Here is a 13,627-nt window from a genome sequence, read left to right on the forward strand (position 1 = left end):
ACCGCTCCTGTGTGCGTGAGTAAAACTGTCAAGCAGATATAAGAAGGAACGGATAGAAAACACAGTCCAGAAGCTGGATTATCTTTCTCTCTAACAGGAACAAGAAAGTCTCTAAAAAAAAAAGGAAACTGCTCTACAGAGTGACTGTTAATTTGTTGGATGATTTTGCTTCTATCTACATCAGGCATTTTTGTCTGTCAGCTCATGAGTACAAAAATGTTTTCTTTTATTATCTAGATTAAGAACAGCTATTTAATAGTTCAACTTCACAAAAAAAAAAAAGCTGTGATATTTGCAGGTGTTCAATTAGTATTTTAGTTGATAAGTAAACCAATACTATAGGACAAATAGTTTGTTGTATTGGCACAATGCTTTTTCTTCAATGCGTGCAGAATAAGGACATAAATTCACAGTTGTTTGGAGACAAGGAGATGTTACGACGCTGCATGAAACCCATGCTTTCACCAGTGGAGATGTGTTAACTCTGCTGTGCATTACAGAAACTACCAGATAACATGTTCAGACCCAATTTAACACACTCTGCAGATACTCACCTCATCGTGAACCGTGAGTGTGATCAGTGTGTGCCCAAAAGTCTACAGTCAAGGATACAGCTATAAATGAGAGGCAAGGATTAAACCCAGGTCAGTTATGTAGAAATTTCTACAATAATTACAACATATATAGACACTGAAAGAAGCCACACAAGGCCTAACGTGCAGCCTTCCCCCGGCAGAGACGGCGGGAAGGCTGATGATTCCTAAAAACACTCTTACTTAGACTTCCTGTCCCACAAAGTATACGCCACTGCAATCACACACACACACACGTTACATCTACTAACGTCTTCACCGCCGCCGCGCAGTCTCTGTGAAATCAGTCCGGGATCGGTGAAACAGCCAGGCCCGCTGAGAGTCGTCCTTTTTCCCCGGCGTTAAATCTGCACTTCCACAGTCATCCTTGCCGTTTGTGCAGGAGGATCTGCTGGGCTTATGTGAAATCTCGGCCGCCCTCTCCTCTGTAAAGGTAGTTATTGGTTCCGGCTGGTTGGACGTACTCCTCGGTTTTGTCCCAGTCCGACACCCAGCCGCCGCCGCCTCCTCCTCCTCCTCCTCCTTCTCCGTTGGGATCCGAGCCCTGATTCATGGCGCCGTAGCCCGCTCCGCCACTGGTGCGGTACAGTTCCTCCGTCTCGTTTGCGAGCTCGTCCTCGTCCAAGATGCCGCACTTCTCGTCGCTGAGCTGCTCCGGCTCGGCCCAGTACTGCTTCTCTCCCGACGCGAAGAGGCCTGCGGAGCCCAGACACTCAGATCAGCCCGTCGCTCTGCAGCCATCGTACTGCACAGGACTGGAACATACGCACCGTAGAAGATGACGCCTCCATAATGGACCAGCGAGGCGATCAGGAACACCCCCTGCCACTCCTCACGCGTCTGGAAAGACCACGGGTCAGAGCCAGTTCCGAGCATGAACATCAGTTTCAGGAATGTTTGCTCCAGAGTTTAGCTGGAGAGTTTTGGAGACTCTCACCTTGTGCTTCGTCATGGCTCCGACTATCAGAGGGCAAACCATCCCGGACAGCGTCCCCACGCCGTTGGAAATACCCATGAGGATGCTGGCATACCGCGGCGCGATGTCCAGGTGGTTGACATTGAATCCTGTCAAAAAAATATATATATTACTCACATCTTTCGAATAATGTGTGTTCGGAGAATATTTCTAATAGCACAGCATGCGTCACCTGAAATGGCAAAACCAGAGAAGCCCACTGCGAGGACCAGGAAGGTGATGGCAATGCCTTTAGTGTGGGAGAACCCGACCACCAGGAGCAGCGTGGCCTCCATCCCAAACCCTGACGGGGACAGAACCAGAAGGACCTTTTTAATGCACAAGGTTCAGAAACTCGGTGCTAATTAAACTGAAAGCCACTTTCGGCCACGCTTTTCTTGTCCTTATTTTCATAAAATACAGCTGACGGTGCCGTTGGCTCCAGTACACTGCATGCTTCTCCGTTTCACTTCAGTATCGATTTCTCTGCATAGTTCAAAAATAGCAAACACAAGCAGGGCTTCAGCGTTACAATGACTCATCGTTTGCTTGATTCTGCAAATGTTTTCTCACCAAAGCTCTCACGGAGTTACGGCTATATTTAGCCAGGGCCTCTCTCAGGTCCATGCGATCGAGAGATAGGACTCAAAAAAGTCATTTTATGTGCAAAGATGCTCACACATACTTGCAGATTTGACCTTGAAGCATCAAGGATCAGACTCTGAGGTTCTTACCTCCACAGTTCATGAGCTTCCTGACGTTGGTGGTGGTCATGATGTGGTTTGAGCGAAGGTAGTCGGCGATCTGGCCGCCAATGGGCACGATGATGGTCATGACCAGATGGGGCAGAGCGGACACTATTCCTACCTGCATGAGGACGGAGAGGGAGGGGGGAAAGCAAAGCTTTGTCCTGCACTTGATGAAGGAGGATCCACTCATGGGAGACTTTCCGCCGCCGGCGTTACCTTGCTGATCTCGAACCCAAACACCTCCTCGAAGTACGCAGGCTGGCTGATGAGCAGCAGGTAGAAAGTCCAGCTCCTGCAGAAATTAGCTACGATGATGGCGTACACTGGCATCGAGGTGAAGAAGGCCCGCCATGGTGTGTTAAACTTCTGTAGGACCAAAAGCAAAAATCATCATTAAGTCATGAACGGATGAATGAACGGCTGTGCTTCAGGTGGAAGAGGATGAACTGAGACTGGAGCCGACCGTTACTGTGTGCTGGGCCGACTCCCCAATGCTCTCCTCGATGTATTTCCTCTCCTCGTCCGTGATGGTCGGGTGGGCTGCCGGACTCTCGTACGACACCAGGATCCAGAAGCAGTACCACATGACCCCAAAGGTTCCTGTGAGGAGCGGGTAGGGTTTGGAAAGGGAGGCAGAGGAAGAGCAATACAAGTGTCAAAACAACGAGAAAGGTCAAGAAGAACAAACAGTAAAGAACACACTGGCTGTAGCCTCCGCTTTCAAGGAAGAGTTATTTTTTTCCCCTCATTAGAGAGCAGGCTCGGTGAGGTTTTCCTGTCGGTTTAAGTAGCTGTCAGACTCTCCTGTGCTTGTTGTGGCAGACAGAGGTATCGTCGTGTTGATGCCTGGACAGCCTACAAGTGTACGGTTCTACCAGAGACAAGGAATGATTTCCCACAGCGGAGTCAGCTGGGAAAATCCTGCTTCAAAGCACAATACGAGTCCTTAGAGCCTGGGGTGTCAACCCACAGGCAGATCTAAGGGGGGAAGTGGGAGCCAAACCCTAACCTTATCAGTCAAACAGACCACATGACTAGACTATCTTTTTTGACAACTGAAACCAAAAAAGTACAGATAAGCAGCCGTCACGGTCGTCTATCTGACCTCTTTAGAGAGCTTCCTTTTTGCTATTCGCCCTTGTGTGTAATGTTTTCTTACCGTACACGTAGAACACAGAGGACCAGCCAGAGTACTGGACCAGGATTCCAGCCAGCGGCATGGCAATCACAGCCCCGGCATAGGAGCCTGCACGAGACAAGAGGTGATTTAGATACTCTCTCACCGAAAAGCCCTGCAAGTCTTCTAACAATCGAACAAATGTCAATCAATTTTCAAAAACATCCATAAAACTTTTCAAAAGTCTCAAGTTGTGCTTTAAAACATGAACAGTTCCCAAAACCTCAAGTAAAATAAGATTTACTGCGATCTATCAGCTTCGTCCATTATCCTGCATCCACTGTATCTCTCAGACATTCGTTCATCTGAATCCATTAAGTGGTTGCCGATATGGTTGATAGACTTTGTCAAAGTAATATTTTAGAAGTGTGACCTTTGAAAGGCTGAGCTGATCAGGTACTGACCACAAAAGGCCGTCGTGGCCAGGCGACTTCGTTCTAGAGGCGGTGCCCATTTTGCCCAGATGCCATGGCAGGCGGGATATGAGACCCCCTGTGTGGGATAGGAAGGGTAGAATCAGGTGAGTGCTCATCAGAAAGCCAGCTCTTTGACAGCTATTTGTATTTTTTCTTCAAAGGAGACTAAACCACCTCCACGAGTCCTTGAAACACCCTGACAATGATAACACAGCCGAAGTGCCAACGTGCCGCGGTGGGAATCAGCATATTCAGGCAAGACGTCGCCACAATAGCAAAGCCAAACACTCTGACGGGAAAAAGAAAAGCACACAGGAGACATATTAAGGCTCAGTATTGAGTGAAATAACCTGCTCTTTGCAGACTACACTAAACTCACAGACCTGTTTGCTGCAAACTTTTGGCAGATGAAGCCTCCGGGGATCTGAGTCACTATGTATCCCCAGAAGAAAGAACCGTGGATCATCCCCACTGTTTCTGGATCCCAGTCGAACTGTGCTTTCTGTGAGGACAGACAACGAGGACCTTCGCTTTATGAACCGGGAGACAATCCCTGGATTCTCTCTGGTAACGTTAGTATCTAACAGCCTCTGATGCTGAACATTTCCTGCTGAGATGAGGAGAGAACTGACAGGAGGAGGAAGGCGGTCCTCCACTGACACCTACTGAACAAGCAGCAGCATTTCTCACTACTGTATAACATGAAACTGGTGAGACGCAGAGCACTGGCTGAGTTCTGCCCTGCAGTCTTCTTCATGCTGAAAAGAGGAAGAGCTTTTCTAAAAACGCTTGCAGCTCTGAATCCCCTGATCGGAAGCCGTTTCTGTCTCTCACCACTATGATCTCCTTGTTGTCCCTGTAGACGGTGTGGCTGTTGACCATGCTGACGATGGCCACGCCCAGGTTGCACCGGATGCCGAAGGAGATGCAGAAGCCGATGCCGGAGAGGATGGCGATGATGTACCGCCGGGGCAGGCCGAAGCACGTGCAGTCCACCACCGGCATCTCCTTCTCCTCCACCAGCTCCGGCCGGCCCTCCGCCGACAGCTCGATGGTCTCGCCATTTTCCTGCTTCTTCTCAAGAGCTCTGGGAGGGAGGGAGTGGAAAAACCCAGAGAGAGTGAACTCCAGCGCAACAAGGCCTCAGGTTTCTCCGCCTCAGGCTGCAGTGTTGTGATCAACACTTTGAATCCAGGTTTGTTGGTCTTTTTCTACGTATCATCCAGTTATCTCAAAACATGCTCCAACTCTAAATGAATCTCAAACAGTGTGGTTCAACCTGTGGCTCCGGACCGACATGTGTTTCTTTGGCTCTTTTGAAGTGGCTCCCTGAAGCTTTGAGAAAATTATACCTAAATAAATGTGAATAATACTTCAAAATGGGGGGGAAAAAAAACCTTAAAAATGGAAGAAGAAAAAATCCCAAGCAAAACTGCTTATAAAAGAGATAAAATGGTTAAAATGTCCTTCCTTCCAGTAGCAATTAGACTCTAATTCGTCCTTGTAAAGAGTGATATCTGTGTTTTGGTTCAATCAGTCCTTTCTGGGTTAATTTAATCACCATGGAGTGTTGTACACATTTATATTTAAAATTGTTTCAATTCTATTCTATTCTATTCTGCAAAAGAAGGATGAAACCATTAAAATCGGGTAATAAAATATTAATAAATGTTTAGCATCTTAAATTAAAACTTCAGGAATGCAAACTAAGAAACATTTGTCTGTACATGTTTCAGAGTTACTGTAAACTTTCTAAGTCGTGTTCTCCTCATTTTGAAGGTCAAACCTGTTTTTTGTGGCTTCAGGTCAATTTGATTTGGAAAATTACAGAAGTGTCTCGTTCGGTCATGAAGCTTACAGACCAGTGGTCTGACCTCTACAAACCAGGGGGCTAGGTAACATCTATTCATCCTTCAGTAAGTTCAGAGTTCTTGTTCATCTCGCTCTTCAACGTCTTCAGAGTTGATTTATTTTCCTCCCGTGGAAGCAGTGAGTGAATCTGAGAGTTTTTTTTTTTTTTTAACTGCTTCAGTGAAAACAGATTCTGATCTGAAGGACGAGCTGACTGACAGCTCAGCTTGACAAAAGGTGGAAAGATCTCTTTATGTTTGGACAATCCGTCCTGATGTCGGTTTGACTGGAAACTCCAGCACCGTCATCTGTTCGCCTCTGGCTTCTCACATCTGCTCCATGTGTCGATAAACAACAGATTCTCCCAATGCAGATGTGAAAAGAAGAGAGAACGAGGGTGAAAACGACAGCATGTACTAGTTCTTGCTCCTTCTCTCTCCATGAGGCGAAGCGTTCTTCTCCATCTCGCCCAGAGAAACCGCGACCTTTGAGAGCAGCCAGTCTAAAAAGCATCAAATATGCATCGAAACGCAGCAGTCATCTATTAAACATGACATGTGCTACACTGAGTTCTCAGATCAGGCTGCAGATCCAGCTTGATGCAGCTTTATTTATCACACACACACACACAAACATGCAGGGACACGTAAACCTTGCAGAGTCCAGTCAGAACACAAACATTTCTGTGCATTTTATTTTAACGGACAGAAGTCCTTCAGCAGCAGTGTGTTTTCTGGTTAGAAAGCGAGAAGAGGAGTAAAAGCCTCCATACTGTATAAGGTTGAGTGTAAAGATTCTCATCAGAGTCACATTGAAACCACAACACCGAACTCATTCCTGTCCAGACTGAGAGAAACTGTCTGACGAGTCTAAAGGTCAATGTCCTTAAATAATTCAGTTTATTCTCTTGTTTGTGTCTTCACTCTGCTCAGAAACAGTCCTTCCTTCACGCTGAGACGTCCACATCTGTGCAGCTTCGTCAGATCGACAGTCTGTGGAGTCGCCGACAGATTGAAGCGCAAAAAAAAACAACTGCTCAGCTGATGGATTATATTTCAGCAAATCTGCACTGAGCCTTCAAATAAACCCCCCAACAGCGAGCAGGCGATGAAATAATAGCTACACCATTATAAAACATACATGCTCTGTTAGTTACTGTAAGCAGGGATTCCAACAATCTTCAACTCTGATCAAGTATTAATGATCCTCACTGTTAAATTATGTATATCTCTGGCTCTCTTGGACTATTTTTGTCTGGCCCTCTCTCCTCATTCTTCCTGTCTCCTCTTCATCTTTAACCCTGCCTTTGTATCGTCCGCTCCCCTGACTCCCGTACAGTCTCACACACACAATTCGCAGCATCTCCTCCTCCTTCCACACCAATTTATTTGGGCGGTGTCCAGGAGTGAGACGTATCCCTCACGTCTCCCGCCGTAGCGTTTCAGGAAAATCTGTTGCAGTCCTCACGACAGCGACTTGACCTTCTCTGCGTCGGTCTTGTCACACGCTGACCAGAATATAAGAGAAATTAAAATAAATACAACAGGGGAAACCATTCCTGTGACTTAAAATCTCAATTATAACCGGAGAATTGAGACTTTGCATGACCAGTTTAGCTCAAAGAGAACCTGGCGGTGTCCCTCCGGGGTAATCTCTTAATTCATACGGCAAGGACAAATGTCAGGAGGGTTCAGCAGATTGGTGGAGAGTGGAGTCAGGAGCTCGAAAACATTGATTGGATCAGGGAGAGTCGAATAACTGGCGTGGATAGTGTGAAAGGTTGAAAAGCTTTGTGACACCGGTTACGAGGATCTACTGAACTCAGTCTAGTAACACAAATATAAAGGGACTGCAAACTGATAGAGGAGCTGCAGAAAGACACTGGAGGTGTACGAAATGAGTTGCACAAGAAAATCTTTTAAAACTTTTAGAAAACCTAAGTTTCCTCACATCTCCAAACTGATTATTAGAGAAAAATAAAAATTCAGAAGTAAGAATCGAAATCGTCCAAGACCTGATCTGTATTCACGCCTCCTGCGCGTTGCGTGCGGCTCAGCGGCTCCGCGCGCCTTTTTACGCACCGCCGCCGCAGCGCACCTGGGGAGCACCTGAGAGCACGTGCGTGCGCGCAGCGGAAGCGAAAGCTTCCCCAAGCTGCCGCAGGGCGCGAGCTCTGTGTCGGAGGTGGAGTGACCTAATCCTGGACGGTAGGTGCCCTGACAGGGGGAGGGGGCCAGATGACGAGCTACCGGGCGACTTAGAGGGAGCGAGGGAGGGAGGCGGCCAAGGTGTACGGCCTGCAGGGATTTACGTGGGCCGACAGCTTGGACGAGGAGAGGCTATTTCTGGAGAGGATTTAAGTGTTTAGACGCTGCATCAAATCCTGAGAGAAAGAAAGGGGCGTCTATCAATACCTCTTTTTCCTTTCAGATCACCGAGCGGCTGCTGACAGCCTCTCACTCTGTTCTCTGATCTATTCTGGATTTTTTTGCAACTCGCTTCCAGCAGAAGTGATCACAGAGCGATAAGAGTGTTTGAAAGTCATAAGTTATATATAAACGGCTGGTTTCTGCTTTGATCATCACGCTTTTGTTGTTCTGTTGTTACTATTAATTCCACAAAGGGCCATTCTGTCGTTGTGGAGAAGCTGCAGTGTGAGGAGGGTGAGAGGATGAGGCCTCTGAGGCCCGCCGCGCACCGCAGCTCTGCTCCTCCACTCAATAAACTGCAGGTTATCCATCATCCAGTCTGGAAAATCACGTAATATTTAATTCCCCGGTCATTAAAATCTCTTAAAGCATCGACAAAAAGTCTGTAATTTAACAATGTGACAGCTCTGCAGAAAGAAGAAGAAGAAAAAAAAAAACCTGGACACGAGGATGGATCCAGATATCGACCCTGAGCGTCACCTTACACCGAGAGAGCAGTTTTAGCATCAAATGAAACTTGATTCCTTTCTCTCTTTTTGGTTCCTCCCAAGCACTAAAGGCGGATAATTCAGTTAGCAATGCGTGTGTGAGAGATTTCAGGGCTTAATTTCAGGTTTCAGGGTATTTGTGGATGCTCAGTGGTCACCCGTGATCCCTGCGGCGCAATGTGAAGCCATACAACGTTCAAACCCGAGGAGACAGATGTGTGAGGTTATCTTTGCTCCTGGCCATCATTATTTTAACCATTTTTTCTCATATTTTCAACATAAATGTCTATTTTTGATCATGTTTCAGCAGTAACACTGACTTTTTTTTAAATTATTATTTGAAAATAAAACAAAAAAGTTCTTCCTCTGTTTTCTCGCAGTACTTTCTCTGCTTGCATTGAACTTACCCGTATATTTTCCCGAGCGTCTTGGCTGCCACGGCCTTAAACCTGTCCGGCCGGATCTCCATCCTCACGGCTCCAGGACCGGACCACCGTGCGGTCTTTACGCGCTCCTGCCCGCTGCGCGCACAGCCTCTGCGCCCTCCGCTCCTCACTCACATAAAACTATATTTCACCCGGTCCCCGAAAGTCCTCAGCCCCGCAGTTTCCTGTGCAGACGGGTCTGCGTTCAGCCACTCTAATGATCCAAAGCTTCAGTTGCGCTTCAGCTGGACGAGATCAGCCGCGCAAACATCTTCCGGGCCCGGCGCTCCAGGGGGTCCCGTACGGTCCAGACGAACTTCCTCACACTCTCGGGTGTCCAGAAGGGTTCGCGGCGCGCTGGAGGCAACTTTCGGCCGGATTCATGGCCAAACGGTGTCTCTGGCCGTGGTCCTGAAAACAGATTACTGCCGCCTGCGCGCTAATCTCTCCAAGTGTGTGTAGTGAGTGGAAGGGAGCATGTCACTTCCTTCCCCGCAGCCCGGCGTTCTAAGCACCCACTGTTCAAGGAGCGGCTATTCTTGGAGGGCGCAAGCCTTGAATGGAGCGAGTAAACACTGTCCGACAGGAGAAAATTACCTGAGCTCCCCGGTATCTGCGGGACGCGGTGGGCAGGTTCCTCCCGGGGCGCGGGAGTTAATTGTGGGCTGGACTGTCGATTATCTGCACTCATATGACCGGAGATCTCTTTAAGAGGGGCTGCGTGCACAGTAAACACTCATGCAAAATTAATGGCTTTATAAAAAATAAAGAAAAAAAGAAGACAGCCTGAATAAAAGAGGGCTGGTTGTAGTTTGTTGCGTTGATCAAACGCATCTGTGCGTAATGTGCGTCACATGGAGAAAGTGCTTCATTAATCAAAGATACACTGAACATGAAAAGTTCAATAAAAGATGATAGATGAATTGCTAATTTTGGAAAAAGTTTGTTTTTCGTATTCATAATCTGCTATAAAACTAATCTGTGAAGAAATAAAAAATATTCCTCAAATATAAAGTTTATCTACCAAAGTGCACAGATTTTATTCACTCAGATTTAAAAAGTTATTAAACAAGCTTTCTGCCAATCCCATTCCACAATCAAATGCATTTATCAAAAAGAAAGATGAGTGCTGAATATCACAGTCCCACCTTACAAGGACATCTAGAGGAGAACATGGCCACGTTAATAATTTATTTGTACCACAAGTCAAAATGTGTGCAGAGAAACAGGAGCGATGGCTCCATCCTTAACTATTAGAGCTCCGTACGTTATTAAACCTGTTTCCATCAATGATCTTTTCAGGAATCCAGTTTTATTCGAGGCTCAGATAAATGACCTTAAAGCAGAAATAAGCAAGATAGCAAGTGTTTTATTACTAAATGTGTTATTTTAGAGGACATGTCAGGGAGTTCTAGTAAAACACACATTAAATCTACTAGTTCTTACATGTGGTTGAGTATTGTGGAGGTTCAAAAGGGGCTCGGCCTGAAAACCTTCTTCTGAGCATTTCTAAAAAAGACACACTTTTCAAGATACTGAAGAAACAGCTGACACCTTCACTTCACTCCTGCTCCTCCCAGACTGCAGCTGGGATCAGATGTAGCTCTTCTCCAGGTCCCTGGCCGATATGGTTCTGAGGGAGTGAGCGGAGAGGAAGAGGGGAGGGAAGGGCATGGCGGCGGGGGGAGGAGACAGGCTGGGTGGGACCGAGATGATGGACGGAGTGTCCGACAGGGAGCCGTAGCTGGCTCTCAGCACGTCCAGAGCGCCGGGCCCGGCAGAGGCGTGGAAAAACACCGGGGGAGGGTCTGCGCTCTCTGCGGCCGCGTCTGCAGGGAGAGGGACGGAAAGTCAGGTCATGGATTTAAAACTAAAAGAAAAGAAAAGACAGCAGTGAGTGTAGAGATGAGGGCTGCTCCTCATCATGTGACAGTGTCTCCACAGGTCGACTTCCACCACATCAGCCAGACTCACAACAAACAAAGAGAAACATCAGACACAGATGACTCAGAGACTCCTTCTGCTGCTGATGGTGACAACGATTGTGTCTCAGTCTCCAGATTATTTCTGTCCCTGTCTGGGAGGAGCGCTTCTCGACTGGGTCTTTTGTTGGTGTATTTTTATTTTGTCATTTTCGCCATCGTAGTCTGACAACAAAACATATTTTATGTTGCTTTATTATTCAACTCTCTAATCTTATCTCATGGTATATTATAATTTCTTATCTTATTTTGAAAAGTCAGTTTGAGTGGCTAACCAGACTTTAAAATGAGAATATTGAGATTGCAAAGTGCATTTCTTAATGAATTCCAGTTGGAACAAACATCCCTAGTTAAAGATAAAGCCCCCAATGAGCGTAGCTATACAAGTTTCTTATAGAAATAACAGAATATAGAATAAAGTAAAGAAAATGATGAGAAGTTTGAACTTCCTAATTATTTCCTTGAGAGTTTAAACCAGACATGAAGCTGAAATAACAAGAAAAGAAGCCATAAAGCTTAAATTTCCTGGATTTGACAGTGAAATAACATGTTTGTGTTAAAACGCTTTGCATGGGAAAGTTGTTTTCATGTAAATAAAGTTTTAAACTGTTTTTAAACAAAAAAAAGATCCAGGAACTGTAACATCTTTACAGTGTTGTTTCAGTTTTTTAGAGTCATCCAGTGGAAAACATGTTGTGGAGAGGGTTAAAGGTCACCTGGGTCGTCGGTCAGCTGGGTGTGCAGGTACTGCTGCTTGATGTAGAACTTGTTGTAGATGCAGTAGACCGCGGCCATCAGAGCGAAGGTCCCCATGGCGGCTGCGATGAACACGCCCACCTTGGTGTTGTCTTTGTCCACGTGAGCGTCTGAAGAGGCACAAACACAGAACCTTCAGAACCGTGAGCCCGGCCCGGGTCCCGGCGGTCTCTGCTGCCGGGCGGCTCACAGGTCTGCTTGGCGTTCAGCCGGCTGGTCTCCTCCTTCCTCAGCAGGTCTCCGATGCGTGGCCGGAGGACAGGAGGGGCGTCCGGGGCCTCCTGCTCGGACCGCAGGGCCTTCTGGGAGCCGCTCAGTGGAAACATCAGCAGCAGGCAGAGAGCTGCACGGCCCGCCATCCGGCTCACACACACTCAGCTTTCAGGAAGTCAGCGCAGAGCAGGGTTCTGACCTGATCAGGCTGGGTGTGTCACCTGTCTGCGTACCAGGCTCTCCGCCTCACCGAGGCGACGCTGCATCCAAGACGACTCGACTCCCCAGACGCTCTGGATCTCCCAGGAGCTCCGCGCACAAGAGCAAACACGCAGGAAGCAGCAAGTAGCGGACGCCGTCAGCAAGATTAGAGCAGTAAAAACCGACGGCTGTGAAGCCTTCCTCAGAAAAACACATCAGTACAGAGCTGGACAAGATTCAGATTTATACACATGGATTCAAAACTCCAGATGAATGCTAAAAGTTTTTTATTATTCAAAGAGTAGAAAGATAAACAGGGCAAAAAACAAAAAAAAAAACCCTACACATTTAAAACAGATAAAAAATATTGACTTAAAATTGCAGCAGGCACATGCAGTGAAGCCTCAGACATTATTCTGCCAAACAAAGACATGGAAGCAGAAGGCACAGGAAACATCTCTAAATACAGAGAAAATATGAAACACTATCAAATACTACAATACGCTTTAACTGTGAATGATGCAAAGTAAAACGTTCATGTCATGTAAAAGGCTTCATGGAGTTTGGTTTAGTTTTTCCTCTTTATTTCTAAGCGGTTTGGTGAGCTGCAGCTGCGCTCCACTCACTGGATTCCAGCGTTTCTCTTTACAGCTTAACTTCCATTTCCTTCCAGAGTAAAAGAAAAAAAAAAATGTATTTGAGGTGGTGTGTCTGATAGGACCCATGAGAGTGTGAGTGTGTGTGTGTGTGTGTGTGACTGGCCTGACCAGAGTGTATCCTGCAATTCACAATAAACACACAAGAATAATTACATTTTCAGATTTACAACTAGAAACGCCAAAAAGAAAAGACAATAATTCAACACACTGGATCTTTACATGTGATATTTACACATTTACAATACTGCTGTCTGAGCAGGACCCAAACCCGGTGAAGCCGTTTCTAGAAATCAACACTTTTACACCATGTGGATTTGGAACACAGTTTAAAGCTCCGACTGGTTTAATGCTGAGCAGTAGTGTGTGTGTGTGTGTGTAACAGTCTCGACTCAAACCTCTTCAGCATTCAGAATGTTTAAAGGGGATATATGATGCTATTTTTCAGTCCCGTCATATCGGTCTCAGAAGCCCAAAAACATTGTATTTAAGTTTGTTCCCCCCAAAATTCATCATTTGTTCGTAGTTTCAGCGGTCTAAAAAGTGGCTCTCACGAGCCCTCCTCAGAACAGGCTGTTTCCGAGCCTGCTTCCCAGGATGCACTTGAACGCATCTGGCCACGCCCACTCTTACACACACACAGGGGGGAGGAGTTAAATCCGCCTATTTCAGGATAAGCGCGCCAAACTCAAACTCGACTGTTTCAGCTTCAGTTTCGAGTTCACAAAATGCGGTG

The 13,627-nt window shown here is 46.6% G+C and overlaps 1 protein-coding gene across 1 annotated transcript; it reads right to left on the bottom strand.

The window, feature by feature from the left end:
• Positions 1-154: 154 nt before the first annotated feature.
• Positions 155-9,293, bottom strand: LOC115393380 (vesicular glutamate transporter 1-like). Its single transcript, XM_030098365.1, has 13 exons — positions 9,066-9,293; positions 4,725-4,977; positions 4,274-4,392; positions 4,065-4,179; positions 3,879-3,966; positions 3,457-3,543; positions 2,761-2,897; positions 2,514-2,663; positions 2,283-2,415; positions 1,742-1,852; positions 1,531-1,658; positions 1,364-1,433; positions 155-1,289 (listed from the first exon to the last, which is right to left on the bottom strand). The coding sequence occupies exons 1-13, from the start codon at positions 9,125-9,127 to the stop codon at positions 991-993; spliced, it is 1,752 nt and encodes a 583-aa protein (XP_029954225.1). The 5' UTR covers positions 9,128-9,293; the 3' UTR covers positions 155-990.
• Between the last annotated feature and the right edge of the window lie 4,334 nt (positions 9,294-13,627).

This window comes from Salarias fasciatus, chromosome 8 (assembly GCF_902148845.1).
Source record: "Salarias fasciatus chromosome 8, fSalaFa1.1, whole genome shotgun sequence".
In the NCBI taxonomy this organism is placed as follows: domain Eukaryota; kingdom Metazoa; phylum Chordata; class Actinopteri; order Blenniiformes; family Blenniidae; genus Salarias; species Salarias fasciatus.

Bases quoted from the DNA above. Each gene is read 5' to 3' on its own strand.
- LOC115393380 (XM_030098365.1), bottom strand. From the start codon at position 9,127: ATGGAGATCCGGCCGGACAGGTTTAAGGCCGTGGCAGCCAAGACGCTC. The intron at 4,180-4,273 runs GTCTGTGAGTTT...TTTTCCCGTCAG, and splicing joins CAAAAGTTTGCAGCAAACAG to AGTGTTTGGCTTTGCTATTG. The intron at 1,434-1,530 runs GTGAGAGTCTCC...TGGTCTTTCCAG, and splicing joins GAGCCATGACGAAGCACAAG to ACGCGTGAGGAGTGGCAGGG.